The sequence below is a fragment of the Zalophus californianus genome, chromosome 8, assembly GCF_009762305.2.
Source record: "Zalophus californianus isolate mZalCal1 chromosome 8, mZalCal1.pri.v2, whole genome shotgun sequence".
Lineage (NCBI taxonomy): Eukaryota > Metazoa > Chordata > Mammalia > Carnivora > Otariidae > Zalophus > Zalophus californianus.
The window spans coordinates 135,177,319-135,204,105 of NC_045602.1; the positions used below are offsets into that span (position 1 = coordinate 135,177,319).

The following is a 26,787-nucleotide window of genomic DNA, read 5'->3' on the forward strand; positions in this document are numbered from 1 at the left end:
CAGAAGGCAGCCGCCAGGACTTAACCTCCTTCTTCATCCTGACAAATTCTACTCCAACCCAACTTGCTCAGCTGAACCAAGAGTCCTTTGGAGCAAGGCTGCACCTCCTCAGAAGACATGTAGGGGGCGCCTTCTATCGTATAAGCACATCTTTAGGGAAGAGGTCTCATCCCCAGAGCAGGTGGTTTGTCCTGAGATTTCTTGCAATTACAGACACACTCTCCCTGAGAGGAGTTCTAATAAATATGAATTTCTCCAATTTGTCACATTTCCACGGATATTCTGGCACTTGAGCAGCTGGGGCTCAGGGATGCATCTAGACTCACTCCTTAATTGGTCTCTGACTTAATTCTTAACCCTTCAGCAATTTCTTGCCTGGTGTTCTTCCTTCATGCTGTGCACGTGGGCATATAGACAAAGCCATAGACTCCTCCAACTTAGGACCGGAAGGGACCTTTAAAGAGTAACCAGCATGTGTTGGGTTCTGTGAGCCGAACACTGTTCTAAATGTTTGACCTGGACTCGTTTACTCCCCACACTCTTGTCAAACCGTCCACCCTTCTGCCCCAGGCAAGCATCCCCAGGACTGCAGATTAGGGGACGCCCAGGCCTGCTTGATTTCTTCAGGGGATGGGGAACTCACTTCCCATTTCTCATGCAGCCACAGAATACCTCTACCCAGTGGTGCCAACAGCAATGAGCCTCTGTCCTCAAGGCCTTCGGGTTTGTCTCAGAAAACACTCGAAGGCACCCTCCCTGTGATCAAAACAGCCCTTTGTGAGCCCCAGCATTCCTCCTTGGATCCTGCTGTCCTGGTGTGGGTGGCTCCGCACTTGCTTACCTAATCAGGTGCCTAAAACAGACCTGGTCTCCCAAGGAGGGTTCTGGGGTTTAACCCAGAATGATGTCAGCCAGAATTCCAGACATCACTCAATATTAAGCAGGGAGAGAGAAGAAGCAGGAAGGGGAGAAGATTGCTTACCCCAGTGGGCTTGGACCCTTGGGCTGGCTCTGTGGATGCCAGTATGTCCTGGGGAGGCTTGCGGGGGGGGTCTCCTCCAAGCAAGCATAGTGGCCCCACTTGGGAGTGGTCACAAAGCTGCTCATGCTTGGAAGTCCCCGTGGGCCAAATGCATCTGGAGCCTCTTAGAAAGGGTGACACTGTGTTCTTCCCAGCAGCCCCCACCCCTGTCCCTGACTCGTGGGGTTCTGGTGAGGAATAAATGAGCTAACACCCACTAAGAGGTTTACTCAGAACAACGCCTGGCACCTCGTAAACACCTGAGACAGGGAGCCTGTTATCAGTCCCATTTAGCACGGGGAAATCAAGGCTGGAGAGGATGAGTGATTAATCTGGGATTTGTGATAGGCCTTCCTGAGCCCTGGTCCAAACCCTAGATATTAACCCTGGACACTCACACAGACCCTTTGGGGAGTCAGGTGAATGACACGGCTGATAAAAATGAGATGCTTCTGGAGGCTGGCCCCACGGAGGTGCTCTCTGAGCAGCCTCCATTAATGACTGGCTATCACTGTTCTCATTATGCGTGGGGACGCCATGACCAGAGAGACTAGACCTGGCCTGAGGCCACACAGGGAATCAGGATTTGAACTCAGGTCTCTTAGATAGTAGCGTATGAGTGTTAACAACCACACAGTACCACCCTTCCTGCTTATTCCTCGTGGGCAGAAAAGGCAGGCTCTACCCCAAGGCAGCACCCTTTGCCCTGACACCGTGTGACATGCCCAGAGGTGGCTGTAGCTCAGGCAGCATCACCAGAAAAGGCAGGGCCATCGCTGGTGGCCAGAGGGAGTCACAGGGAAGACCAGGGACTCGAATCCTGCAGAACAACTCTCCAGCTGAGTGACCTGTGACCAGATGCCTACATGCTCTGAGCTCTGCTCCCTGAGTTGGATTATTGTGCCCGTGTTGCAGAGACCACCATGGCACAGGGAGGTTCCCCGTCTGTCCTCCCCACCGCCCCGCCCTACCCCGGAGGCTGCTGGGAAGATGGGTGGGGGCAAACCGTGCCCAGCTCCTTGCCCAGCTAAGTATACAGTAGGCAGTGCCCCTTTCCCGACACTGCATGGCCCGCACTCTCAGATCGGCGGGGTTCTGACTGGGGCATGGACCCAGGGTGAGAGCTTCAGCTCAGAGGAGGTCTGTCCGGGGCAGAGGTCCAAGCTGGGGCAGCTGGCCTCAGTGAGTTTCTGGCCCACTAGGCTCCCAGCCTTCAAGCGAGCGGCTCCTTCCCCAGGAAATGCCTCCAGATTCAAAACTAGCCAAGAAGCAAAGCCAGGACAGAAATAAATCAAATGCCTGAGAAGAGCACCGCCCCACACTTGGCCTTGGGGAGCTTTGGGGAGTTTTGCTGTCCTGGCAAGGAGGGAGGAGGTCCATCCAGTTTCCCCTTCACTGCCCCCCCCCCCCCCTTGCTTGGACAGGGCTTTGCAAGGCCTTGCTTTTCTTTACCAAAGTCCTGAGTGGTGGGGGCAGAGCTGGGCAGAGCTGGACAGGGTGGGGCTGCCCCCTCCTAACCCACAGCCAGTGTCTCTGGCAGCTTAGAAGTTTCTCGCAAGAGATCCAGCCTGAGCTGGCCCCGTTAATCATTCCCTGTGGATTTGACGCTCTGCCTGGGTGAATTTTCCAGGCCCCAGGAGAACCCAGGCCCTAGCCGTGAATGTTACAATGGGGGCGTTTCGCTGACCTGCCCAAGGGAGGAGGAGGTTCAAGTTCAGTGGGGAAGGAGTGACCTCCCTTGCTCATAAGGCAGGCCGGGGTCTCCTCGGAGCCCTGGGTGCCACTGTTTATTAACCACACGTTTACTGAGTGCCTGGCAGTATGGGATGTCCTGGCTGACGACATGACAAAAAAATAAATAAATGAAACCATGGTACAGGGTGGTAGGGTAAAGAGGTCCTTGTGTTCCCTGAGCACTCACCATACCTCAAGCACTGTCCTGAGTGCTCAGCATCTGCCGATGCAGGGCTGGGCCCCTCTGAGAGCTAAACACAGTCACCACCTCCACTTCAGGGCAGGGGGGCCTTGAGGCTCAGCAAGGTGGGTTCCGTACCCAGGGGCCCACGCTGACAATGGCAGAGCAGTTTGGAGCCAGGGCCTGAACTCAGCCCCCCAGCCACCTCTGAGCCAGGTGCGGGACAGGCCTGGGATGGAGATGGGGAAGGACACGTGCACCTTAGCAACCCCAGTCCGATGACTAGTCCTCCCATGACGCGGTGCACAGAATGGTTGGGGACTCGTGGGGATGCGCGGATCCTGGAAGCCACCGGGGGGCCAGGACCCAGCTGGAGTGGAGGGGCAGGGGCTTCCCTGGGAGGGGCCAGGGCAGCAGGCCGGGTATACTTCTGTGAGAGCCGGGTGGGGAGCTGGACCTTCACCCCAGGCCCACGCCCACCTGCCACGGCTGACTCTGAAAGGGACTAACCAGCAGGTGGGTGCCAATTCCAAAGCCACACGCAACACCAAGATGGTGCCTCTGTGGAGGTCGGGCCACTGTCAGAGGGGCGAGGGGCATGAGCCTCCCGTCTGGAAGAGGGACACCTGAGCTGCAGCATGGAGCCCCCTGAAAAAGCAGGAAGGGCACCCTGTGAGAAGAAATGTGTAGAAGCCAAGGGACGAGTGCAAGGCCGAAGCAGGCCCAGCCCCAGAGTCCGGTGTGCAGAGCTGGGGCAGGGAGCAGGGAGACTATGGGAAAGGTTGGAGGGCCGGGTTTGGCTGGTCCCGAGGGCAATGGTGAGCCACGGAGGGTTGCAGCAACGGGGTGCCAGGAGCTGCATTTTCCCTGGTCCCCCGGACGCTGGGTGGAGAATGGATAGGGGGGTCAGCGGGAAGGCTGCTTCTGTGTCCAGGGAAAGATGGTCATGGCCAGACCGGGGGTGGCTTTGGAAATGGGGGAAGAGGCAGGTGTGGTCTCTGACAAGTGAACACGGTCAGGATCCTTCCCGGGAGACTTCTCTAGGGAGGTCTGCTGAGTCCTGGGGAGGACCGGGATGAGCAGGGGTTGGGGACACCCCGAGCCGCCTGGCTGTGCCCTCCCCTGCTGCTGGGCTAAGACCCAGACCTGGTTCTTGCTTCTGAGGACTCTCCCCTCTCACCCAGGAGGTGTAGGACCACCTCGGGGCAGCTGGGAGGGCCAGCTGGAGGGGGGCTGGGCGAGCAAAGGATGGGGGCATGCTTGGCATGTGCAGGTGGCGAGGCTGGGATTGGGGTGTGGGGGCCTAGGGCAGACAGGACGTTTGGTCTGGGCCTCGAGTGTCAGCAAAGGAGAGGGCAGGGCAGGGGCAGGAGGGCAGCCCTCATCTCAGGCACAAAAATATCTCTGGACCTGGCAGTTCCCTTAGATGTTCCCTGCCCAGAAGCCGGAATGGGCCGGAAAAATCAATGCTTAACCCTGGTGACGCCTTCAGGGACATTGGCCCCCACGTCAGCATGTGGACCGGGACCCAGGTCTTTGTAAATACCCCGGGCCGGAGTTAGGTCCCTGCCAAAGCTGCCTGTCCATCCGCATGCAAGTCAGTGTGCTGACCCCACACAGGGGCACTTGGCAGTGGGTCCAAGGGAAGGAGGTGAGGACAGTGAGGGGTTCAGCGTGCACCCCATCTTTTGGGGGCCCAACTGTGGCCCTGCGGGAGTCTGAGAAGCAGCCCGGCTGTGATGGCCACAGCAGGGGGACCACAACCCGCTCTCACACGAGGAAGGGAACAGGACCACGGGACCGGACACAGGGACCGGGGGACGAGGGCAGGGACCACGTCCTGGGGCCCCAGAATGAGGGCGCAAAGGTGAGGGCACAGCCACTGCCTTTGGGAGTTCACCACTGAGTGGCAGGAATGAGCCGTGAGCTGAGGCCCTCCCTTCTGCCCAGGTGTGAAGTCAGACGGACAAGGATTCCCCGTCACAGACCAGGAGCCCGAGGCTCGGAGGGTCACCTGCACGCCCGCCGGCTCTTCGGGTGCCTGATACAGGCCGAGCGGAAACGGCGCCTCACTCTGCGCTCGCTCTCTGCTCCAAGGCTGCCTGCTTCTCCAACAAACAATTCTCACTCCCCTGTGAGGCCTATCCCAGAGCGTCAAGTGAACCCCCCGCAGCCTGCGAGGTCGGCGCAACCAGGCACAGCGAAGGTGCCTACTTGCCCACAGCTGCACACGAGGAGGGTTTGAACCACCGAGGTTCTGGGGCAAAGCCTCTGCCCTCAGGACAAGGTGGACCGGGAGGTCTCGATTTCCCCCGCAGCACTGGGTGGGGAGCTGCTCCTTCTCGGTTCTGGGCCCTGGCCTGCATTGGCCCTGGGCTCAGTGCGATGGGAGTCACAGGGTCCAGCCCACTACAACCTGCATCAGCTCTGGGGGAAGGAGCTGGAGAATGCTGATTCCCGGGCCACACCCACCCTACAGGCGCAGCACCTCTGGGCCGGGGGGAGCCGGCCGGCACCTCGGGGAGTCCCCTGTGGCATCCGAGGGTGGTCAGTACAGCCTGGGTCCTCACATGGCACTGGCCCTTGAGAGGACAGCAACAGCCTTGGGTGGAACTCTGAGGGACCCATAAAGTGTAGGGTGAAGTTTATAGGACAGACAGGTAAATGTCGATTCAGGGAAGGGACCAGGAAGGCTTCATGGTGAAGATGGAGGTTGGGTGAGGCCTTAACAGGGAGAGTTATGGGCAGAGTTGAGCAGGGAGGGCAGCCAGGTGGAGGGCGCTGCCGAAGCTAAGGCCCAGGGTCTGGTGAGGGGTCTTCCTGGGCTGGGGTGGTCAGGTCTGGGGAGCAACCAGGAGGGCAAGGTGTAAGGGAATGCAGACCCATGGTGGGGCCCGACCTTGAAAGGGTTTGAAGGATAGGCTACTTGTCCGGGTCTCCAGCCCCCACAGGACATCCGTCACCTGTGGGAGCTCCTTCATTCATTCATTCATTTATTCATGAAACACGTGTTGTATCTCTATTTGCTGGCCAGACATTGTTCTAGTCACCGAGGAGACAGCAGAGAGACAGAGGACACATACCTCTGGAGCTGAGGGTCATCCAGGGAGAGAGATTAATTAAAGGAAGAAGGAAACAAAATGATGGCAGATTGCTCTGGGTGCTGAGGACATAGCTCAGGAGCTGTGAAAGAGAGCGCCTGGGTGACAGGGAGGACTTCTCTGATGAGGAAACATTTGAAATGAGACCCTGCAAATGAGCCAGCCTGAAAAGACAGAGAAAGGAAGCCGGAGGGAGTACATGCGCAAAGGTCCTGGGGCAGGAGAACTTAGGTCAATTCAAGACTGGTGAGGCTAGGGCTAGGGAGGGCGGCAGAAAGGCCAGGAGCTGAAGAGGGTCAGTAAGGTTAGGCCAGTCCTCCACAGCAGCTTAGGAGCGTTTTTGAGCTGTGAGCTAACCACAGAGGACTTTCAGCGGGGGAGAGTCTGGTGAGATTTATGTGAAATGCAGATTCCTTGGCCCTACACAGCCCCAGTGGATTGAATTCTGCAGAGATGGGGTCCAGGAATCTGCCTACACCGATACGTGGGTATTTGGGACTTTGCTGGAATGAAGATGTCATCTTGTAGGAGGGGATGGTGAGAGGGAGACAGAGACAGAGAAGATCAGAAAGCTATAAAGAGGCAAGAGACAAGAGCTGCCAGGGCTTCAGGCACTGACCTGGGGTGAGGGGCTGGTATGAAGAGGCAGGAGCCCCACAGGAACAAGGGTCTCCACAGGACAGATAGACCCCAGTGACCCCTGCAGGGACTGGACAAAAAGGCACCCAAAGGTCACTTCGAGGACATGCGCCTCCGGGCCGGGGGTAACAGAGGTGCAGAGTGGTCAGCCCTGCAGGGATAGGACGGGGACAGGGGTCTGCAAATGCAAAGTTCCAGCCCTGGAAAGGCCCTCAAGAACTAGCCCCTACCCCAGGGGTCCTGGGCTGAGTTGAGGCAGAGAAGCGGATCCTGGGACCCTTTGTCCCAGCGCCCAGTTAGAGCCAAGCCTGGGCTCCGTTTGCCAAAAAAAGATCGGGAGCGCCCCCTGGTGGCCATAGCCATGGCCACGGCCCGTGTCCCCGCCCGCGGTGTCCAGGGCACAGGGTGGTCTGTCTGCACCAGCGCCTCCATTCTTGCAGATGCTCGCAGTCACCCAGTTAGTGCAAGTGCCCTGCAGACAAAGCCGAGATCCAGATAAAGCCGAAAGGAACTGACCACCTGGAATTTCACACCCAGAGTGAGCCGAGCCTCACATGTGCACGGACTTCCTTCAGAGTGCCCTCCAGGCGTCCAGCTAGTCTCTCATCCCAAAAGTGAATCGTGCCCCACAGAGAGCTCTGTAGCCCGCTGGGCCTGCTCCCCACGCGCCGCTGGGTGGTGGGCCTCCCTCTGTGTCAGTGCATATTCTTGGGCAACATAATCTGAGCCGCAGTGCCCACCCTTGGGGAGTGGCCCGGGGCTGACTCAGGGCTGCTGAGCTGTTGCATTCATAAGAGCACAGTGAGTTTTCCAGAATTTTTTAGTTTTGTTTTCACTGCCCTCAAGGAAGGTTGAAACCTCAAAGCCTTGGTGCTGTGATGCAAAGGAGGTCTTGATAAACCCACATTTGGAGGCAAGCATCATGGCACCCACGCCGGGCCTCCCAATGTCTGCTCGAAGTGGCTTACTCCCCTGAGCCTCAGTCTCCTCATCTGTGAGATGGGCAAAATCCTGGTGTGTCCATTTCATAGGGCCATTGTGCGGTTAGACAGGTGAGCTCTGCAAAGCAGTGCCTGCAGGCCCAGACGGGGAGGTTGCTGCCCGCCAGGCCTGGACGGGCATCACTAGGGGCGAGTGGCTCCAATTCGTCCGATCCCGGCCGATTGTCAGGTAAAATTCATGGAGGAGGGGGAGGGAGCTCCAAGGCGTGGGTGGCTCAGAACGTGGTGCGGCGAGCCACCCCTACGGGGTTTCCTCTGAGCCAGATGCTGATTTCATCCCAAGGTCATGTGGCTGAAGAGGGGCGGGTAGGTGGGGGCACTGAACTTTGACCCCAGACTGGCCCTGAGCTTGTTCACTTCAGCCCCACCCTGTGCATAGACCCATGGGTGTCCACCTGCATGGTGGGTCAGCGTGAGGACGTGCAGGCTGTGTGCTCAGAGGGGTTGTCACCCCCAACTCCAGCTCCCCTCCCCTCAAACTGGAGGCATCTCCCAAGCGTGATGTGGCCGTTGGTGTCCAGAGGATTCCCTCCAGCCCCACCAGGGCTGTCTTCACCTGTTCTGTCCCCTAGGTGTAATCCCAGCAGGCTCTTCCCTGGCTGTGCGACCTTGGGTGAGTAGCTTCACCTCTTCTGGGCCTCAGTATTTTGACCGTGTGAAAGGGGTGGGAATTCCGCTCTTTGTGAACTGCCCGGAAGGATTAGGTGAGTTTGTACCAGCAGGAGTCTGAAAAAAGGCAGCTATGGTAGGGGTTGCAAGGAAGAGCCCTGGGGCTCCTGCAGGGGCTGGGGGCTCCTAGGTGTCCCAGCTTACAAGGATGTTCCCCCTGAAAGAGATCAGCCCTTGCAGGGCACTAGGGTTTTGCCTTTGGGGTGCCGGCATCAGGGGGAAGGGAAACCGAGATGAGAAGGCGCAGCAGGACTTTAATCTGGGATCTGGATCTGTGCATGGCCTTAGGGCGCTGTGCACCACCCAAAACCACGGGCAAAACACTGTGTGTCTGGCCACTTTTGGGGGTGATATGGGGGCGGCATCCCCACCCTGCCCCGGTCTCGGGCGGGGACCCTGCAGGTGCCCAAGCTCAGTGCGCGCTGCCGCCAGCCCGCCAGCAGAGGGCGCTCGGCCCAAGGCTGTGAAAAGCTCAGCTCCGGCTTGGCTGGTGGCCGCCGCTGGGGGAGCTGAGGCCCTCCTGCCACCGAGGCCGGCCAGAGCGTGGCGCTGGGTGAGGGCGCTGCTGGGCTCACAGCCACGCTGAGGTGCACTGGTGCCCGGGGTGCCCGGCTGGGGGCAGCCCTGGACATCGCAGCGAGGAGGGGGGCTCCTCCACACACAGGAGGAGCTTTTAAAAATCCACCTGCCTGGGCCCCACCCCTAGAGAGTGTCCTCCATGGGCCTGGGGTGCGCCTGGACATCAGCATTTCTTAGATGCTCCGTGGACTGAGAGTCACAGTGTAAGACCTCACGGTGAGCTCCGTGCATGAGGGGTTGTCCTTATTCTGCCCATTTTACAGAGGAGGAAACTGAGGCTCGGAGTTGCTGGGACTCACCTGAGGTCACACTCAGGTTACACCTGGGGCTGCGAGAGCACAGCCCACTTACTCTTTTATCTCCGTGGTGCTGATAATGAAAACAGCGTCACCTGTGGTGGGCTTTCTCCACCTGGCTCTGAGGACATTTTGGGCTTCATGACTCCGTTGTGGGGGGCTGTCCCCCTTCAGTGTGGTGGCTGCATGATGCCCCCCAGTGATGTCCATGCTCTGATCCCCGGAGGCTGTGACTCTGTCACCTTACTCAGCGAGGCGGACTTCGCGGACATGCCTAAGATCTTGAGGTGGGGGGTGGTCCTGGTGGTCAGGTGGACCCCATAGCGTCACAGGGGTCCTTAGAAGAGGAAGGAGGGCGAGAAAGAGACGGACTTAAGTCAGCGAGGCCCATGGGGGACTTCTGACTTCCGGCGCTGTAAGATCCTTTGTTTGTTTGTTTTAAACCACTTGATGGCAATTTGTTATAACCGTAACCGTAACCAGAGGGAGGAAACCACTTCCTCCCTCTGCCCCTGTGACAACTGGAAACATGTCCGGACTTGCCCGACGGCGCCGGCAGCGGGGGGCGGGGAGGTGGGTCACGTGGGCCCTGGTGCTGGAGCCCGGGGCCAGACCCCGCAGCGAGCGTTCTGCCAGCCGCAGCCCCCCACCTTCTCTGACCCTCCGGCAAACCTGACTTGATTGCCTCCCTGGCCCATTCTGCAGATGAGAAGGCTGAGGCTCAGAGCTGTGACCTGGGCACCCGGGGATGAGGTCACACAGATAGGGAGGGCCTCTGCGTCCATGCACCCCCACGTCTCCCACCGGGAGCTGTGCCGCCCCTAGGTGACCTTTCAGGGTTTCGAAGCCCAAGTAAGGGGCAGCCGGGCCTCCATCCCCTCACCTACATCCCTAACCTCTGGGCTTTGTGGCCTTTTCAAGGCCGGGCTGCTTCTCCAGCAGCTGGTGGAGACCCTGCTGATGGCAGCAGAAGACATAGGGTCCCAGGTGGGGGTGGGGAAGGGAATGAGCGAATGTGTCACAAAAAGTGAAGCCAGGCGGTGAGAGCCAGGCTGGGGTTTGAGCCCCAAACTGCTTCTCCAGCACCAGGTGTCAGAGCTTAGGAGCCCAGCGGCCTCGGTTCCAATCCTGTCTCTGCCCCTTGGGCAGTCGTCTAACCTTCCTGAGCCTGTTTACCTCTCTGGGCAATGGGCTCCTGAGGATCACCCAGGGCTGGCTACCCTTTTTTCTCCAGTTTATTTGCCCAGGGAACTCTTAATTCACAGAACCTCTTGCAGGAGGAGCTTTTCCCAGGACACAAAATGCTGGTTCTGTCCCTTCTTTTCATCCGCTGTGGCATGGCTTCCCATGGGTCGGGTGGCATTCTGGCCTCATTTATCAGAGCGAAGAGGCTGGTGGGTGTGAGGGTGCCTCTGGACCATGGGTGTATCATTAGGGCTGGAGAAATGTGACTCAGAATCTGGAAGCTTCGGTCCCAGTCATGGGCTCCACTTACAAGTTTGGGCAAGCATATGACCCATGCTCAAACAATCAGAACCCTCCCCGGGACATTCTACCAGCAGCATTTGGCTTGAAGAATTCTCTTTCGGCTGGGGTTGCTAAACTGGCAAGCCCTAAGCCTTGGGCAGCGAGAGAAGAGAGTTTCTCAGAGAGATGGAGAGAAAGAAGCCTGAAAAATAATGCTTGAGCCCCTGGAGCCAGCCATTCCTGAAGCTAAGTGTCTCTTGATTTCCCAGTTGCATGAGCAAATAGATTCTTTTTTTAAGCTTAGGTGAGCTAAGTTTCTGTCACTTGCAGCCCAAATGCTCCTGAATTACTCCCCAGACCCTTTCTTGCTCAAAGCCTCTAATCTTGGCTGCCTGCTAAAGCCCCACAGGTGAGGAGTCCCACCTGGGCTCATCCTGAGACAAGCAGAGAGACTGGGATGAGAAAATAGAATTGCATTTGTGAGCAGGTCATGGTGATTTGGGAAAATCACCTCTAACTCTCATGAAGCAAACTGCCCCCATTCAACTCTGGGGGCCGCAAGCTCTGTTTGCACATATCGTGGCAGAAGGGAGGGTGGGTGGCTGGGGACCTAGCGAGAACGAAGGGCTGGGGGATGGACGGACTTAATCATTCCCTGCTAGCTAATGGAAGCTAGTTAATTTCCTTCCTGAAGAGACCAGCGGTGACCTTCACCTCCAGCCCCCATTAACAGCTGGCAATGCTTTGTCAGCATGTTTATGACAAATTAATTTAGACAGAGAGGAAATCTCACAGAAAGAGGAGTATTCGGCTGGGGCTGGAGATGAGGGCTGAGGCTGAGTTCGGAACTGCATTTGGATCCTCCACTGACATGGCCTGGTTAACCACAGACCTTGGGCAAACTTCAAGGCGAGCAGTTTCCAGCTCACCGCAGAGGAAAGACAATGCCAGGAGAGTGAGCCAAACCCAATTTCAAGTCCCTTTTACCTGCAGGCATGTTGCAAACCGGATGTCCCCTGAGGGAGCGATTTGGGGGCCCCGGGTCAACATAGTGGCAGAGATAACTTTGCCCCCAGTGGGCAGGCAATTCCAGCCCCCTCCTAATGAATCCAACTTCCTTGTCATGTGCACCTGCCCAGTCCTCCCTGGAAGACGTGTGCAGGTGGGGCTCGTACAGAGCGCAGGGTCAAGTCCAAACTCCCTGGGGCACGTGGTCTGGCACCTGCTTCTCTCCAGCCAACCTCCCGCTGGTTTTCTTTGCAGTGCGCTTTCCACTGACACCCAAACGTTTGGCTGTGGTGCTCTGAGTAAGTCGTCTTGCTCTGATCATTATGCGTTTGCCCGGGCGGTGCCCCTGCCTGAATGTCATCCGCATCCCAACCTACCTCCCTCTGCCAGATGTGGAAGAGCGAGCTCTCAGGTTTTCTCCTCCCCCTTGGAGCCTCCCGGACCCTCCGGGCAGCGGGTGGGCCCCTGTTCCGTCCTCCCTTAATTCCTGTGCCTAGTCCTGTTCGGGACCCCTGTTGATGCCCACCTCTCCCGCCGACCGTGAACCGCGCACCACGGGGCAGGGCTTTGTCTCCCTCCATCAGGAGCCCCCGGGCGTGGTCAGTGAAGGGGCCTGTCCGGCACACGCTGGGGGTACATGCAGAGTGAAAAGACAAGGCTCCTGTGCGTAGTGACTTCACCGGCTGGTGCTGGGGGAAATGCAGTGGGCTTCTGAGCTGCTCGCCGGTCCGGCAGCATCCCCTTTCTGTAACTTTAGAGAACTGCCCATCCCTTGCCCTTAAGCCAGGTGACTTGGGGGTGGCTGACCCCCATCCTGGCGCCAGGGATAGATCATGTGATGCCAGCCAGCCAATCACAGCATTCAGTTGCTCTGGCCAGTCACCAGCTGAGAGGTGGTCGTGTGACCAAAGCCATCCAACTTGGCTTTTGCCACTGGGAAGAAGTATTCTCCTTCCACTGAGCAACGAAGTCGGTGGCATGGAGGCCTGGAGGCTCCAGGGGCCATATTTGCCAAGGGAGGCGAGCAGACCAGAGAGATGCAAAGAGGGAGGCTGAGTCCTAAGACAATTGTCTGACTTCCTGGGTGGAGACATTCCTGAAGCAAGTTTATACCTGGACTTGTCTCTGTTAGAAGAGCCAGTACATCCCTTTTTGTGCAAAGTGGGTGCAGCTTTCAGCCGTCTACAACAAAATGAGTCCTGATGAATAGGGAGAGACGGGCGAGTAACGTGGCGATGGCAGGGCAGAGAGACACGGGTTTGACGGGGACACAGGAGCCTCAGGGGCAGAGACACAGGCTGGGCAAGAGCCTGGCAAGGTTTCCTGGATGAGGCCACGTCTCAGCTGAGACCTGCTGGCTGAGTAGCACCGAGCTAAGGCAAAGGGGTGGCAGAGGTGAGAGGGACATGCCACACTGGGAAAGTAAAATCAGCTGGAGCTGACTTCCACACTAAGGGGACAGACACATCAGCTCATCTAACAGACAAGTGCAAAGAAGCAGGAATGACCGGACCCAGGGGCTCAAACAATGCCTTAGGGCTCCCCTTGAAGGGACATACCGTAAGTGCTGTGTATTTGTCCAGGCACTGATCAACGTGTCGAGGATCTCAGGATCCTCCAAGTCGCATTGAAAAGAGACAAAGGGCTGTTCAACGACATTCTTTACTGAGGCTCCGTGATAAGCCAGCCCTTCCTCCACGAAGGCAGTTGCTAGCCCCAGGAAACATGGCTCCTGGGCATTGGACATCCACGGTCCGGAGGAAGACACACAAAAGAGAGTGAGGTACAGGTGTGGCGTCGGGAGGGGTAGTGGGCGCCGAGCTGCGTGTGTGTTACTGACATAACACGTGGATGCTGTCAGTCCTCTTCCGCAGTGGTCCTGCCTGGCTGATGACGGCTCTATCCTCCTCGATCTTCCTCCCTTCCTCCCTTCCCAAGCGTCGCCCAGACCCCACCCCACTCCTTTGTTCTGGAAATGCCACCGTGCCCACAACCCTTCTGAGGGAACCGAGTCCACCCACAAGCACCACGTTGCTGTACGACAAGCATCCCCTGATGGCTGGCTAGCAGAGGTCACCTGACCCGTGGGCTGGCCAGTGACTTCTGCTGGGGCCTCGAGGGGAGGGGTGTGTTCTCTGGAAGTTCAGCTAAGAAATGAGAGATCAAAGTGGAGGTAGGAAGGTTCTAGAAAGGTCGGGTGGGAAAGAGGTCAGGCAGCCACAATGGGCCTTGAGGAAGTCGGGTCTTGAGTGAGAGAAGCATGGGCAGCCATGACGGAAGGTGGGCCAAGGAGGCCGTTGGGACAGATGTGCCTTTGCCCAGCCCCGGGCCAGGCCCGGCCCGAATGCTGACCCTCACCGGCCATGCATCAGGAGGCAACAAGGTGGAAAACAACATTTATGAAACACAGAAAGCACAATACCAAGGGCTCACTGGTGTTGCTCCTCCTGAGAGAGCCTAGCTGTTTGTCCTGGGCTCCACCTGCCGCTGGGAGTCCATGTCTGGGGTTCTGTCCACCCGGCCACTGTCTTCCGCAGTTCGGGGATCCCTGCTTTCAAGAGTCACAGCTTCTAGGTGGGAGATGAAGGTCAAGATGCCATCGTTGCTGGGGGAGGCCTGGTCACGGTCGTGAGGGCACTGGCTTCCAGGCGCTGCACCTTCAGAGGGAGGATCCTGCGAAGAGGAGATGTTGCCAAAGGGACGCGTGGGCCCCTTGCCTCAAATAACCAAAGCGATCTGGCTTTCCGAGGCCCTGTCTTCTCTCACCTGGACCGTGCTCCCGAATCCCCTCAGACCCCCTTTGTTCTGTCCCCTGTCTTCAGTGAGACTTTAACACTTGCTCCTGCTCCAGACCCGGCAGGGGCTCCCCAGTGCACTTAAAATAAGATCCAGACCTTTCTTCTGGGCTTCCTGGCTCTGAGAGACCCAGCCCTGGCTCACGGAACGCACTCCCTGGGCTCCTGATGGCTCTGAATGGGGCCCTTGTGCTTGCTGTTTGCAGTGCAAGTGCCCTCCCCCAGTCTTCACTTGGCTGGCTGCCTCCCCCTCAGGCTTCAGCTGAGGTGCTACCTCCTCCCGGAGCCTTCTCTGATTGCCCCGCCAAGGCAGTTCCTCGCCCATGATGGCGCTGCCCACCCCTCCCCGGGTTTTATTGTTGTTGTTGTTTTTTTTTTTTTTTTTTTTTTTACTGTGCCGAGCTTTCTTCGAAAGGCTTTATTGCTTTGTGAACGGCCTCTCTTCCTTACTGGACTATTTCTCTGACTTGCTCATGGCTGTGCGTCCAGGTGAGGGAGCGTTTCAGGGCAAGGGCGGGGCCAGAACTGGGGAATGAATGAATGAGCTGCTTCTTCCCGATACGGGAAAGACAGAAGAAGCTCTAAGGTGGCTACTGCATTATTTCTGGGAAGACTCAGGGGTCTGAGTGACTGGGGGCGGGGTACGGACTAGAGGAGGGGCCCTGTTCCAGAAGGCTCCAAGGAGGGCCAGCTTCATGGGCATGTGGCCTGGGCCCATGTTCAGAGGGACCCTGGGCTCACGTCAAAGCTCTGCTCTGTCTTGAAATGCTGACGAAGCTGAATCAGGAGCCCCACTTTTCCATGTTGCACTGGGTCCCCAAAGTCATGTCCACGGTCCCATCAGGATGTCACAGCAGCGAGCCGGGCAGGCGCGCAGCTGAGAGCCCCCTAAGCCCCTGCTGACGGCCCGTCCAGGCACCTCAGCTCACAGAGACCCCAAAGAGGGGGCCGCACTCCACAGCACTGACAGACCCTGATTAGTCATTTCCCCCAAAAGGAAAACCTGCCAGGCCTTACACATCTCAGGATGGGATCCTGCCCATCACCTGATTAGGAAGTTAGATGTTCCTCAGGCCAGGGAGGGGGGGGGGTAGGGGTGCAGAGTGAAAAAGGCCTTGTCAGCGCCACTGCTGAGCCCTTGGGGAGGGACAGAGGAGAGGGCATTAGCTCTTTTTCAAACGCAGAGGGCCGTGCTTCTTTCCCCCAAAGAGGAGTCTTGGCGGGTCCCGTCTAAGATCAGGTGGCAGGGGGCGCCCACGACTCCCGAGGTCCCTGTGGGCCTCCTTGGAGGTTTCTGGGACGTGGGGAAGAGGGTGCCCTCTCTCTACTGACTCCTCTCGCTGTTGGAAGTTCAAGGACATGGTCGTCAGGATGGGAAGACACTCCCGGCGTCCAACATAAACGCCCGCAAGCCTGTGGGTGCCGGCGGCTGGATGCTGGCGGGGTCTAGTCTAGGTTTTCTAACCATGGGGCTGGGGGAGGCATGACTCCTTCAGCCAAATCCCAGAGAGTCGGGAGCTGCAGTCCTCCCCCTGATCCTTCTTTCACGCTGAAGGCAGAAGTCCCATCATGCCCTCTCCTGCTCAAAGCCCCTCCGTGGCTCCCGACAGCCTTGGGATAGACGCCAAAGTCCTCACGATGGCGTGGAGCTGTGCTCCGGCCTCTGCCATCCTCGAAGCGTGCCCGGGCCATACGCACACTTCTGTTCACCCACCATCCTGTTCTCCCCTGTTACCCACACTCGTCCACCCACTGGACGCACCGGCCACCGCCACCTTGCTCCTGCCTGTGTCACCTGCCAGGAGTCATCTGGCTCCACATCCAGGGGCAGGAGCAGTGGCTGGGTGACTAACTGCACCTATGAAATCCTGTTGGCCATCCCCTGAGTCTCAGCCGGGCTCAGGTGACATTTCCCAGCCTTCCTCGAGGCCAAATGCAGGCCCTTGGACTGAGGCCAGGAGCGTGGGTGTGCTTGGTCAAAGGGGGGTGGTTGGCCCTCTGTAGCCTCTCTGCCCACAGACGAGTACAGAGCCCCCGGGATGGCCCAGCACCTTGGCGGAAGGAACCGGGGTCTATGCCTCCCACCAGCCTGGATGGCCCCCCTTGCACGTGTGCTGAACCTCCGGCAGGTTGGGGCCATTCTGGTTAGAGGGTCTCTTTGCTGCAACAAGTTAGCCTCTCTCTGAGACAGACCCTCACTCACTGTGGGGGCACCCCAGCACCTGCCACAAGGCCTAAAATAACGCCAACGGTAATGATATCTCACGGTGCCTGGAGGCACCTGCAGGGCCAGGCACAGTGCCCAGGCTTTGCCTGCCAAGCTCCCGCAGTTCTCACCACAACCAGGAGCCACAGGCAATTACCATCCTCTTGTCACAGATAGGGAAACAGAGGCTCAGAGCTAAGTGCTGGGCTAGATCACTTGGCTAAAAAAATTTGACACCACACACTAACTCCAGGGCTGCTCTCTGCTATGACCCTCTATTGCCTTCCGGACTCCGGGAAACAGGAGATTCGAGAACGACTGTTGATGGATGGATGGATGGAATGGACGGATGGATGGACAGATGGATGGATGGGTGGATGGATGAATGGATAGATGGATGGATGGATGGATGGATGGATGGATGGATGGATGGACAGATGGATGGATGGGTGGATGGGTAGATGGATGGGTTGGTGGATGGGTGGATGGATGAGAGAGAAATAGAGAACACAAGGCCCACCTTGCCCCAGGCTCACCTCCAACCTTGCTTGGCTCCGCAGGGTCCCTCCTGCCATCCTCAGGCTTTGCAACTCCTCCTGGACCAGCTGTCTCTGAGCTGACAGTCATTCTGTTGCTGTTGCCGATGGCAGTGTCCTCAAGGAAGCATGATCTGATATGGACTCTCTGGGCCACCTCCTCCTTGGAGGAAGATCCTGGTTGGGGCATTCGAATTTCAAACGAAGCTCCTGAGCCTTCAGCGGTGGCAGAGACTGTGGGTCAGCCAATGACAGAGATGTCAGGAGGGCTGCAAGAGCTGCGGGATGGTGGCCCCGAGCCCTGACCCCCAGCCTGGCTTTCAAGTTCTCCCTCCAGGAAGCCAGGCCAGGCTCGGGCCACAGCCGAGACCCCGCCTCCCCGAGCACTCTGCACACAGCCTGGGCTCCCAGCTCTCTCTGCCATCCAGGCCTGCCGGCATGGGCATCACCTCCTCCCGTGCCCTTCCCCTGGGGTTCAACCACCTCCCCCCACCGCCTGCTCCCGTCTCTGCTGCTGGCTTCCCCACGGCTCTGGGACACCATCCCCACCTGCGGTTAAAACCTCCACGTGGCCATAGCCAGGCCCCAGGCCCTGGTAGCTGGCTCCTCTCCCATCCACACTTTGGACAAGAGCTGCACACCGTCCCCCCTCCTCCTACTCCTGAGCTCCTCTGTCCTGTCAGGTCACCACAGGCCCCTGTGGCCGGATCCCATGGAACTCCCCGAACTCATCGGCTTCTCCTTCCTGGAAACTCTCCTCCGGGCGTCGCCGGCCTCCCTGCTGTTTTTTCCTGCCCAGCCTGTCTCTGGGTTATCAGGGTCAGGGAGGACTTAGCCTGGGCTCTCTGGTCACTGTGGACAGCACTTAATAGGGCACCAGGTACTTAGAGGGCTCCGGTGCCCGCTCCTTAGATGCCATTCCAGGCTGGCCATCCCCTCTGACCCTGCTTCAGCTGGTCCATGCCTGCTGTACAGACGAGGAAACCGGTTTCACCGAGGAGGGTGGGTGGTAGGGAGTGGGGTCCCGAATGCTAACTCTAAAGCCCCGCATGCTCTACTCTGTGAGACAGCCTCCAGGCGGAAGGAAAGGAATTTCCCATTGTGCCTCTCTCCCTGCAAAGAATGGCTCAAGTTCTATCCAGCGAGGAGATGGATGGGGTGGGGCAGGGCAGGATGGGGTACCTGGGGGGCTGCCTGGGGGGCTGCCCAAGGGGCTCCAGGCTGCAGGGCCTCTGGCCTGGGCACCGTTGAGGTTCATCTTGTTGCCATGTCCCATCTGTACCTGTCTGAGCACAGACTTCTCCATGTGGATGTCCTGGGGTCCCCAGGCTGCAGCCGGGGAACTCTGAGTTGAGGGATCAGCTGGCGCCACTGGGGGGAGGTGGAGGGGAGCCATGGAGCCTAGCAGGGGACACAGCAACATGACCTCAGGCCCCCACCCTCTGACGCCCCCTCCCCCCTACACACACAAAGTCCTGGCTGGACAGAGGAGATAGGCCTCTGAATTCTTTGTGAGCTCTATTGGACTGGGAATGAGTGTTTCAGGCCATTGATGGAGAGCAGGTGGGCCCAGTAACACAGGTAGCGTGGGGCTCCCCAGGGGTTTACGACTGGCACCTGGGGTGTCCCTGGGGCACTCGAAAACCCAGTCAGGGAGCACAGCTTCTGTTCCCTGGTGCTTTCAATCCTTTGAACCCACGAGGGCAAGTCTCCTTGGGTGTTGGCGAAACTTTAACACCCCTCAACCGGGAGCATTCACCGCCTTGACATTGTTTTTTCTTCTCAGTATTCATCTTTATAGTGAACTTCCTGGTTTTAAACTTATGGCCATGCTATAAAAGTTAACTTTAAAATAAATTTGAGTAGAATAAAAAGGCAAGTCATTTACCGACATTAAGTATATAATCAGACATGGGCATGGCCAAAATTGGGGAGGGCAGAGCCGAGAGGACTAAGGTCGGGGAGACACTGATCTAGAAAAGCAAAGTTCCTCATGTCACTGCCAGGGAAACAACAACCCCAGAGTCGGGGGTGGGGTGGGGAAGGTCTCTCTGGAGGTCACAAGGAGGATTCCAGCTTCTGGGCTGAGGCTGTCAGTCGTGTGCCACGGCTGGTCTGATGGGGGCCGTGCACCCTTTCACCCCCCCCGTGCCTGGCCGGAAGTAGCACTCCTTTGCGGGACTGTATTTTAACAAAAGTAGGGTGCCGCTGGTAATATGCAACCCAGTTTCTAAGACGTTAAAATGTGGGGGGAAAAGTATATCTCAGAACAAACGAAATACTACAACGACCCTTGTGACATTCTACTGAGGGAGAGTGAACATTGAGTTGTTTCTCATGGCAAAATATCAGGTCCCATAGAAACCAAGGCAAAAGGTATCAGAATGAACAGAAACCAGGAGAGGTTTGATCCAGGCACCAGGGGAGACTTCCTCATTCTCAGGAAGGCCCCAAAGGAAGACCTTGGAGATCTGAGAGCTGCCCCTTCTCAGAGCCCGAATGTCCCCCTCTCTGCTCCCACCCGGATGGAGCAGGTACCCCTACCTACAGGGAGCGGGTATCTCTCCGAGGACTCACTATTCTCTCCAGAGGCCACCTGTCTCATGATGACGTTCCCATGTCCAATCTGGATGGCTTCAGACTTGTCAATGGAAATGTGGTTATTTGGTCCATTCTGACAGATGATGTTGATTGAAGTTTTCTGGCAAATAATCTCAGTGGCCGGATTTCTTCCTCTCAAATCTGCAAAATCATATTCCACTCCAGCCCTCTGCACCTCTCTGGGGGTCAGGGGTTCCAAATACCCGAGAGCAGCAACAAAATCTCTGGTGGAGCTTGTTAAAACACAGAGGCCCTGGTGTCCACCCTGAGGGTGCTGAGTCATGAGGTCCAAGGAGGGACCCAGGAGCCGGCGTGTTTCACAAGCCCCCCCACCCCTGGGTATCAGAGATGAGCCTTGCTTAGATGTCCCCAGGGCGGTCTCCCTATCTATGTGTCTTCTGCCACCCCCGGGAGGGTCCTGGGAGCCTCACTGCCCACCTCATCCTCTGTCCCTGTCGCTGTGAGGCATCCCCTGACCACTGAGCTCCAGGACCCCTCTCCCCTTAGCGAAGGCGGCAGGGGGGCCGTCCACGGGCTGTTTCCGGCCACTGGATAAGCTTTGTTTGGCTCACATGGCATTTTTAAGAATTGGGATTTTTTCACCAGTGTTTAAAACCTGGTGGCTGTCATGTTATCACACCTGCAATGCAGGGACACGCCCCCCTCCTTGGGCGCCATGAGCCTGTGCACCATCCCACAGGGCATGTGAGCACCTGCCTGCGGCTCTGCCGGCTCCACACACGGGGCCACATCCCACCTTTGTGGGCCCTCAGCTCTTGTGCCTTGGTGGGTCCCTTCCTCCATAAAATATATTCAAAATTACCACTTACGACAGTGGTGGGATAAAGGCAAACGTGATCCAGGCTGGAGTCACTATTACAATCTGCCTCTTTTCTTCTGATTTTAAGAGAAATTAGAACATTGTCGTGGACTCCTAATGCTAGGTTGGGTCCGTGCCTGCTGCACCTGAGGGAGAAGTCTACCGGGCCCCCACCCTATGGGTGGCTGAGCCCAACCTTCTCTTCTGGCAACTTCAAAACTCCAAGTTGGGCAAAGTGCTGACAGAGAACTGTTAGCAAACTCAGGCTGAGCCCCGCATCCCAGCGCTGCTATAATGAGAAGTGGGACACCTCTCCTCCTGGCCCCTTGCCTTCTGCAACTACAGCCTCAGGCCACTCCTCCGGGAAGCCCTCCTTGGTTACTCCCACCGGCACACCCACCCTCCTGGTACCCCCTTCTGGTGACCCAAGAACAAGACCACTGCAAGCTTCTGCGACAGTCTGACAAGGAAGCTGGAGCTGGTGAAGTGCTGGGCAGGGCGCCCACAAGCATTGGATGTTAAGGTTTCTCTTCTAGCCCTGCCCCGTCCAGGTGTGGGCTGCAGGTAAGGACCTACCTGGTTGATAAATTGCCCATATACTTGACTTCTCATCGAAATCCAGAAGATGCTTCCTCCTCATGGCGTACAAGTCTGGGTTGACTTCTTTTGCTGTCTTCCTTCCCAGCTTCTGGGAGATGGTCAGGGCCTTACAGGGCCCATGGGCTTCCAGAATCCTGTAGATGTCTTCCTCTGGGAGGCAGGGCAGTGGGTGGTAAAGGAGGAGCCCGGAGTGTGAATCTCCACCACTCTTTGCTAGCTGTGTAAACTTGGGCCGACCCAGACCCCCTGTGCTCAGTTTCCCCATCTGAAACATGTGGTACATAAGAACAGTGCGGCACAGAGCCCGCTCTAGGGCACGGGGTGGACATACACCGCTCCAAATGGTGCTGGGCACATGGCAGGGGCCCATGGCAGGTGCAACAGCGGATCAGAGCGATTTCTCAGCCATTTAGCTTCTTCCACTGTGCAGACTGAGTCCTGCCTCTGGACCCTCTGGGGGAACCTCCTGGTGGGCGGGGCAAGAGTCCCATCTCAAGTGGCCAAGGAGAGTTTGGGAAAGTGGGATGCTTACGCTGTTTAGTGAGCCGAGAGCCAGCTTCCTGTGGAACTGCAACTACGCCTCGCTGGGGCCTCTCTGCTGGAGAAAGAAAGAGGGCCCGGGGGCATGAGGGGGGGCAGAGGAGACAGGGAATCCACTGGACAAAGGCGGGCCGCTGCACAGTGGCCCCAGTGCGCGGGCGGTCTGGACTCGGAGTCTAGAGTTAAACCAACCTGCCTTCAAACCTGCCCTGTCGCTCTCCACACCCCCGGCTTCCCTGCTAACTCACGCCTCTGGGCAATGAGGAAGAGGGCCATCCACTTATGCCCGGGCTGTGGGAGCACCTGACGGATGCCCGCTCTGGGACCCAGGGTAAGCCAAGTCTGTTCTACTCGTATCACTACTGCGGTAGTTGTCAACAGTGTTACTGCTAACGCTTTGCTGAGCGCTTGCTACGTGTGGGCGTGAGCCTGGGCCCTCTGCGTCTCACCCCTTTGCAACCCTGGGCAGCAGATCTACAAGGCACGGCCAGGGGATGCCACGCATCCTGTATTCAAACCCAGGCCCGCATCCCACCTGTCCACTGCCAGGACTGCTCGTGCTGGCCCCTGCTCCCCGCCGCTCCCCTCCCCGGGGCAGGTTACCCTGGTTGGGCTGGGCCAGCTCTGTGGGCTCCACTTCTCCAGCCCTGCCCTTGCCCAGGCCCCATGTCGCCTGGCCTTCCAGGGAGACTTTGGACTCTTCCTTCATCCGGTAGAGGACTTGGTTGAGTTTTTTCTTGGGCACTTGGCATTCCTTTGCCAACTGGAAAGCCTTCATGGGGGAGCCAGTGTCCCTCAGCATCTGCAGGATCCTCTGCTCAAGGTCTGGGAGAAGGAGAGAGGGGCAGAGAGGGGACTGAATCTCCCCCGGATGGAGCCTGGGCTGGAAGTTCGGGGGCAGGGGAGGTGCCTCCAGGGCAGAGGGAGGGGCAGGGACCTGAGCAGACATTCGCTAACAACACCACTGTTCAGGGAGGGATGCATGCACTGGTCAGAAATGACCTTGGCCGGACAGCCTGGTGACCAGAGGAGGTGCCCCAGGCTTCTGAGCATCCTCTGCCTGGTGTGAGCGCTTGAGGGTGAGGGGGGGGACACTCAGCCCTCAGACATCCTCAGAGCAGAGGGGAGGGGAGGGCGGCGGGGTGGGGTAGAGTGAGGGCAGGAGGGCAGGAATTGCGGGGAGACAAAGGGCCTGCTGGGAGGCGTGGTGTCCCTGCCTCCCTACGGCACCTGCCCCTCCTCGTGGGCTCACCATCCACATCAGTGGTGCGTCTCTTCATCCAAGCCAGAAAGCTAAAGACACAGAAACGGATCTTTCTCCCTGGTGCCGTTACAGAGAGTCCTAGAAACCTTGTTCCTGGCTCTCTCTCGAACCTCTCCTTCTTCCCTCTGTGCTTCTGTCTTCCTAGTCTTCATCGTCATCTCCCGGACGACAGCAGCTCCGCCGGCCGCCGTCGGGATCCCTCCGGCCCACCCTCCCCTCGGCAGCCAGAGCTTCCCTTCAAGTGCCAGCCTGCCGTGCTCCTTCCAGCCCGCTCAGCCCTGGGCCTTTGCACACACTGCTCCCTCTGTCAGGAACGCTCTCCCCCCCCCTCCACCCACCCAACATCTACTCAGCCTCCAGGTCTCACTCAAACACCATCTCTTTTGGGGAGCCGTCCTAGGTGCCCCGAGTGTTTGGGGTGCTGTGTGTGTGGGTGGGGGGTCCCCGGCAGAATGTTTCCAAGGACCCCCTTGCTGTGCTTGCCGGGTCCACTGCAGTATTTTTGGTGTCTAGCACAGTGCTGGGCGCAGAGTAGGTGCTCGGGAAACGGCATTTGAATGAACGAGTGTCTGAGTGGGTCTGCCCAGCACGAGGACAGGTGTCTGCCCAGATGATGCAGGGCAGGGTATGGGCAGCTCCTCCTGGGTTTCTATTTCCCCACTTGAGGTTAATGACCCAGAGGCTGGAGAAGGAGCTCTCTGAACGGCCCCTGTTCCTCTCAGACGGGCTCCCACAAACCCAAGCCTGCGGCTCTTTGGGGAGCTGAGAACAGAGAGCACACAGTGCCTGGGGAGCTGGAGGGAGCCCCCGTGGGCTGCAGCCCAGTCTCTTGCCAGGAAATCTCTGCCCCCAAGAACCCCATGGGAAATGCAAGGCAGGGTCCTTCTGAGGAAGACCTGGGGCCCCTTGGCAGGGCAGCAGCCCGATCCTTTGCCTTCTGGGTTTTTCCCTAGTGGGGGAAGGGGTAATCCACTGGCTGGCTCTACAGCCGGGCTCTGAGGCTCCATCTGGGATCAGGACACATTCATCCGTGCTGGGTGCAGGTGAAGTGCATTTAGAATGCCTGGCGGCATCCACCCCTTCACCCACCAAGCTCTACCTCCGGCGGCCGGGGATCCCCATCCAATCAACAGCAAGCCTGGCTTTGCCTTGTCTTGAAAAGAGTTTTGATTTTTGAAAAGCCTGCCCCTGGGTGAGCTTCTTCCCCTCCCTTCTCCTCCACCCCTTTGACCTCAAAGGAGCCGAGGGGGGTCGTGGGGTCAGAGATCAGAGTGAGGACCGAGCCCATAGGGCTGGCTGGCCTCCTGCACTGAGTGGCTGGTGTGTCTGTAAGTGGAAGTTTGTAAAATGGATGAGGTGTAAGCGACAGGTTGGAAAGGAACACCCAGGAGGGAGAAGTTAAATTCAGCCACTGAGTAACAAGTACCTGCATGTCCCCCTTGTGGAAGCACCGCAAAAACCGGGGAACCGGCCCGGGGCCCTGGGTGCACACTGCTGGCCCTCCTCCCCAGTCCCCCACTCGTCCTTTTCTGTTCTCTGGCGGCTGGTTTCCGTGGTTTGAGCCCCCTCTCTGCCATCCATGTGATCTCTCTGCACCTCACTTTTTCCATCTGTGAACTGGGGATAAGAGCAGCTACCTCGAAGATTGTAGAGAGGAGTATATCAGTGAATGATAACAGAATAAAAAAAAAAAAAAAAAACGAAAACCCAAACCACCCTCAACCCATAGCCCACGGCCCACAAACTCTCTAGAATACATGGCTCGCTTTTCTTGGGCTGTCTTCCAGGAGTGAAGCGTTATCTGTGGTACTAGGAGACACAGGCATGCACGTCTGCCTCTTCTCAAAGCAACTTCTGTTGTTTTTTAAAATGAGTGTGAGGACAGGTGTTCAGACTCCAGTGTCAGGCATGCGGCCCAGGGTCCCGCCTGCGGGGCCTCAGTGACCTTGTCTATAAAATGGAAACAGCTCTGCGCTGACCCCTGAGGGCTCCTGAAAGACGTGCAGAGGGTGTTGCAAGGTGCCCAGGGCAGAGCCGGCGTTCCCAACCAGACCCTGGCTTCCCCTCGACTCTCGTGGCCACAGGGCTTTGGGGGACTGCCGGCCATCATTGCTGTCATCTAGCCAAGGAAACGAGCTGGAAGGAAAGGTGCAAATCCCACTGGGAGCGCCTACTATTCCTTGGAAGGAAGACAGTACCTCTTTCATCAGGGTCCCCGGGGGCCTGGGCCATCCTGGCTGCAGGGGCTGGGAGCCTGGAGGCGTGCGGCAGGCGTCTACACCGTGGCTGGGAACGGACAGGCTGGGTGGCGGCGGGGTGTCCTTGAGTGGCCGGACTGGGTGCTCCTGCACCTGCGAAGGGTGGGTGTTTGCTGTTCACACTCCAGAAACAAGCCTAGTCAGCCTGACCTGACCAGCTTTCTGGGGAAAATGAAAACGAAACTCCTGTGTGTGGCCTCAGAAAAAGAGATTGAAAGCAGAAGCGATGAGTGCGGGCCTCTGACTACATGTTGGTAGAAGGAAGCTGAGCCTGGCAAGACCAGAGCATTCTCTGGAACCACGGGGCTTCCCTGACTTTCTGGGCGCTCGCTACTGCCCACCCGGATCCCCACACAGAGGCTGAGGCCCCCTGGGGGGCGGGGCGCTCCAATTGCTTGTGCGTGTCAAAATCACAGCTTTTTAAAAAAAAATTTTATTGTTATGTTCATCACCATACATCATTAGTTCTTGATGTAGTGTTCCATGATTCATTGTTTGTGCACAACACCCAGTGCTCCACGCAGAACGTGCCCTCTTTAATACCCATCACCAGGCTAACCCATCCCCCCACCCCCCTCCCCTCTAGAACCCTCAGTTTGTTTTTCAGAGTCCATCCTCTCTCATGGTTCGTCTCCCCCTCCGACGTACTCCCCTTCATTCTTCCCCTCCTGTTGTCTTCTTCTTTTTCTTTTTTCTTAACATATGTTGCATTATTTGTTTCAGAAGTGCAGATCTAAAAGCACAGCTCTTTTTAGCGAGCACCTGCTGTGTGCTTTCCAATATTATGTGCCCCTCTGACTCCCCTTCAGGGTAGGGGCTAGTACTGATGTCTTTTCTCAGAGAGGAAACTGAGGCTTAAGTCGATGCGGTCACTTGTCCAAGGCTGGGTTTTAACTCAGCCCACAATTTATTGGCTGTGTGACTTTGGGCAAGTTCTTAAACATATTTGTGCCTCAGTTTCCTCATCTGTAAAATGGGGCTAATAAAAGTAGCTACATCAGGAGGTCCTGGGGAGGACTAAAGGGGGTAATCCAGTTGAATAGTCTGACCAGACCCCTCCAGTGCCATCTCCAGCCAGGAGCACAGCGGGGCACCCACATACCTGGAAAAGGGATCTATCACTTCCATCTAGTTTCAAGGGTCTCCTGACCCCCAAGTAGCTCAGAGCCCCCGTTCTTTACCAGGTAATAGAAGGGGAAACTAGGGTTTCCCATGGTGAAGGGCTTCGGGCCAGGCAGCCAGGAGGGTCATGAACTCAGCCCTGGAAGTCCCTGGGCTCAGGGTCCCAGCCGCAGACGCCTGGGGAGGGTCTCAACCTTGGTGGACTTTGCCCCAGCACTTCTGCAAAGGGAGGGGCTCGCACGTCTGGGGCAGTGCTTGCAGAGCGAACGGGGCAGTCCTGACGCCCAGTCCACACCCAGGCCACTTAGAGCCCAGACCCCGGGGGCGGGGCGCGCGTCCCAGGTGAGGT

General features: G+C 57.7%; 1 protein-coding gene across 6 annotated transcripts; it reads right to left on the bottom strand.

Moving 5' to 3' along the window:
• Positions 1-13,345: 13,345 nt before the first annotated feature.
• Positions 13,346-26,476, bottom strand: ZBP1 (Z-DNA binding protein 1). Of its 6 annotated transcripts, none has more exons than XM_027622498.2 (9): positions 26,419-26,476; positions 25,257-25,409; positions 22,398-22,619; positions 21,787-21,852; positions 21,231-21,404; positions 19,811-19,975; positions 18,416-18,634; positions 17,234-17,467; positions 13,346-14,369 (listed from the first exon to the last, which is right to left on the bottom strand). In XM_027622498.2, exons 2-9 carry the CDS (start codon positions 25,288-25,290, stop codon positions 14,356-14,358), a joined length of 1,128 nt encoding a protein of 375 aa, XP_027478299.2. In that variant the 5' UTR covers positions 25,291-25,409; positions 26,419-26,476; the 3' UTR covers positions 13,346-14,355. The 6 variants fall into 6 exon arrangements, with proteins under 6 accessions (XP_027478299.2, XP_027478300.2, XP_027478298.2 ...); XM_027622499.2 differs by lacking the exon at positions 26,419-26,476 and adding an exon at positions 23,047-23,087 and having other exon boundaries at positions 25,257-25,465; XM_027622497.2 differs by lacking the exon at positions 26,419-26,476 and having other exon boundaries at positions 25,257-25,465.
• Between the last annotated feature and the right edge of the window lie 311 nt (positions 26,477-26,787).

Coding starts and splice junctions, on each gene's coding strand:
- ZBP1 (XM_027622494.2), bottom strand. CDS start 24,668: ATGGAAAAAGTGAGGTGCAGAGAGATCACATGGATGGCAGAGAGGGGG. Junction 22,620..24,484: donor TCCACAAGGGGGACATGCAG/GTACTTGTTACT, acceptor TCCTTCTCCCAG/ACCTTGAGCAGAGGATCCTG. Junction 19,976..21,230: donor ATGGGCAATTTATCAACCAG/GTAGGTCCTTAC, acceptor ATGATTTTGCAG/ATTTGAGAGGAAGAAATCCG.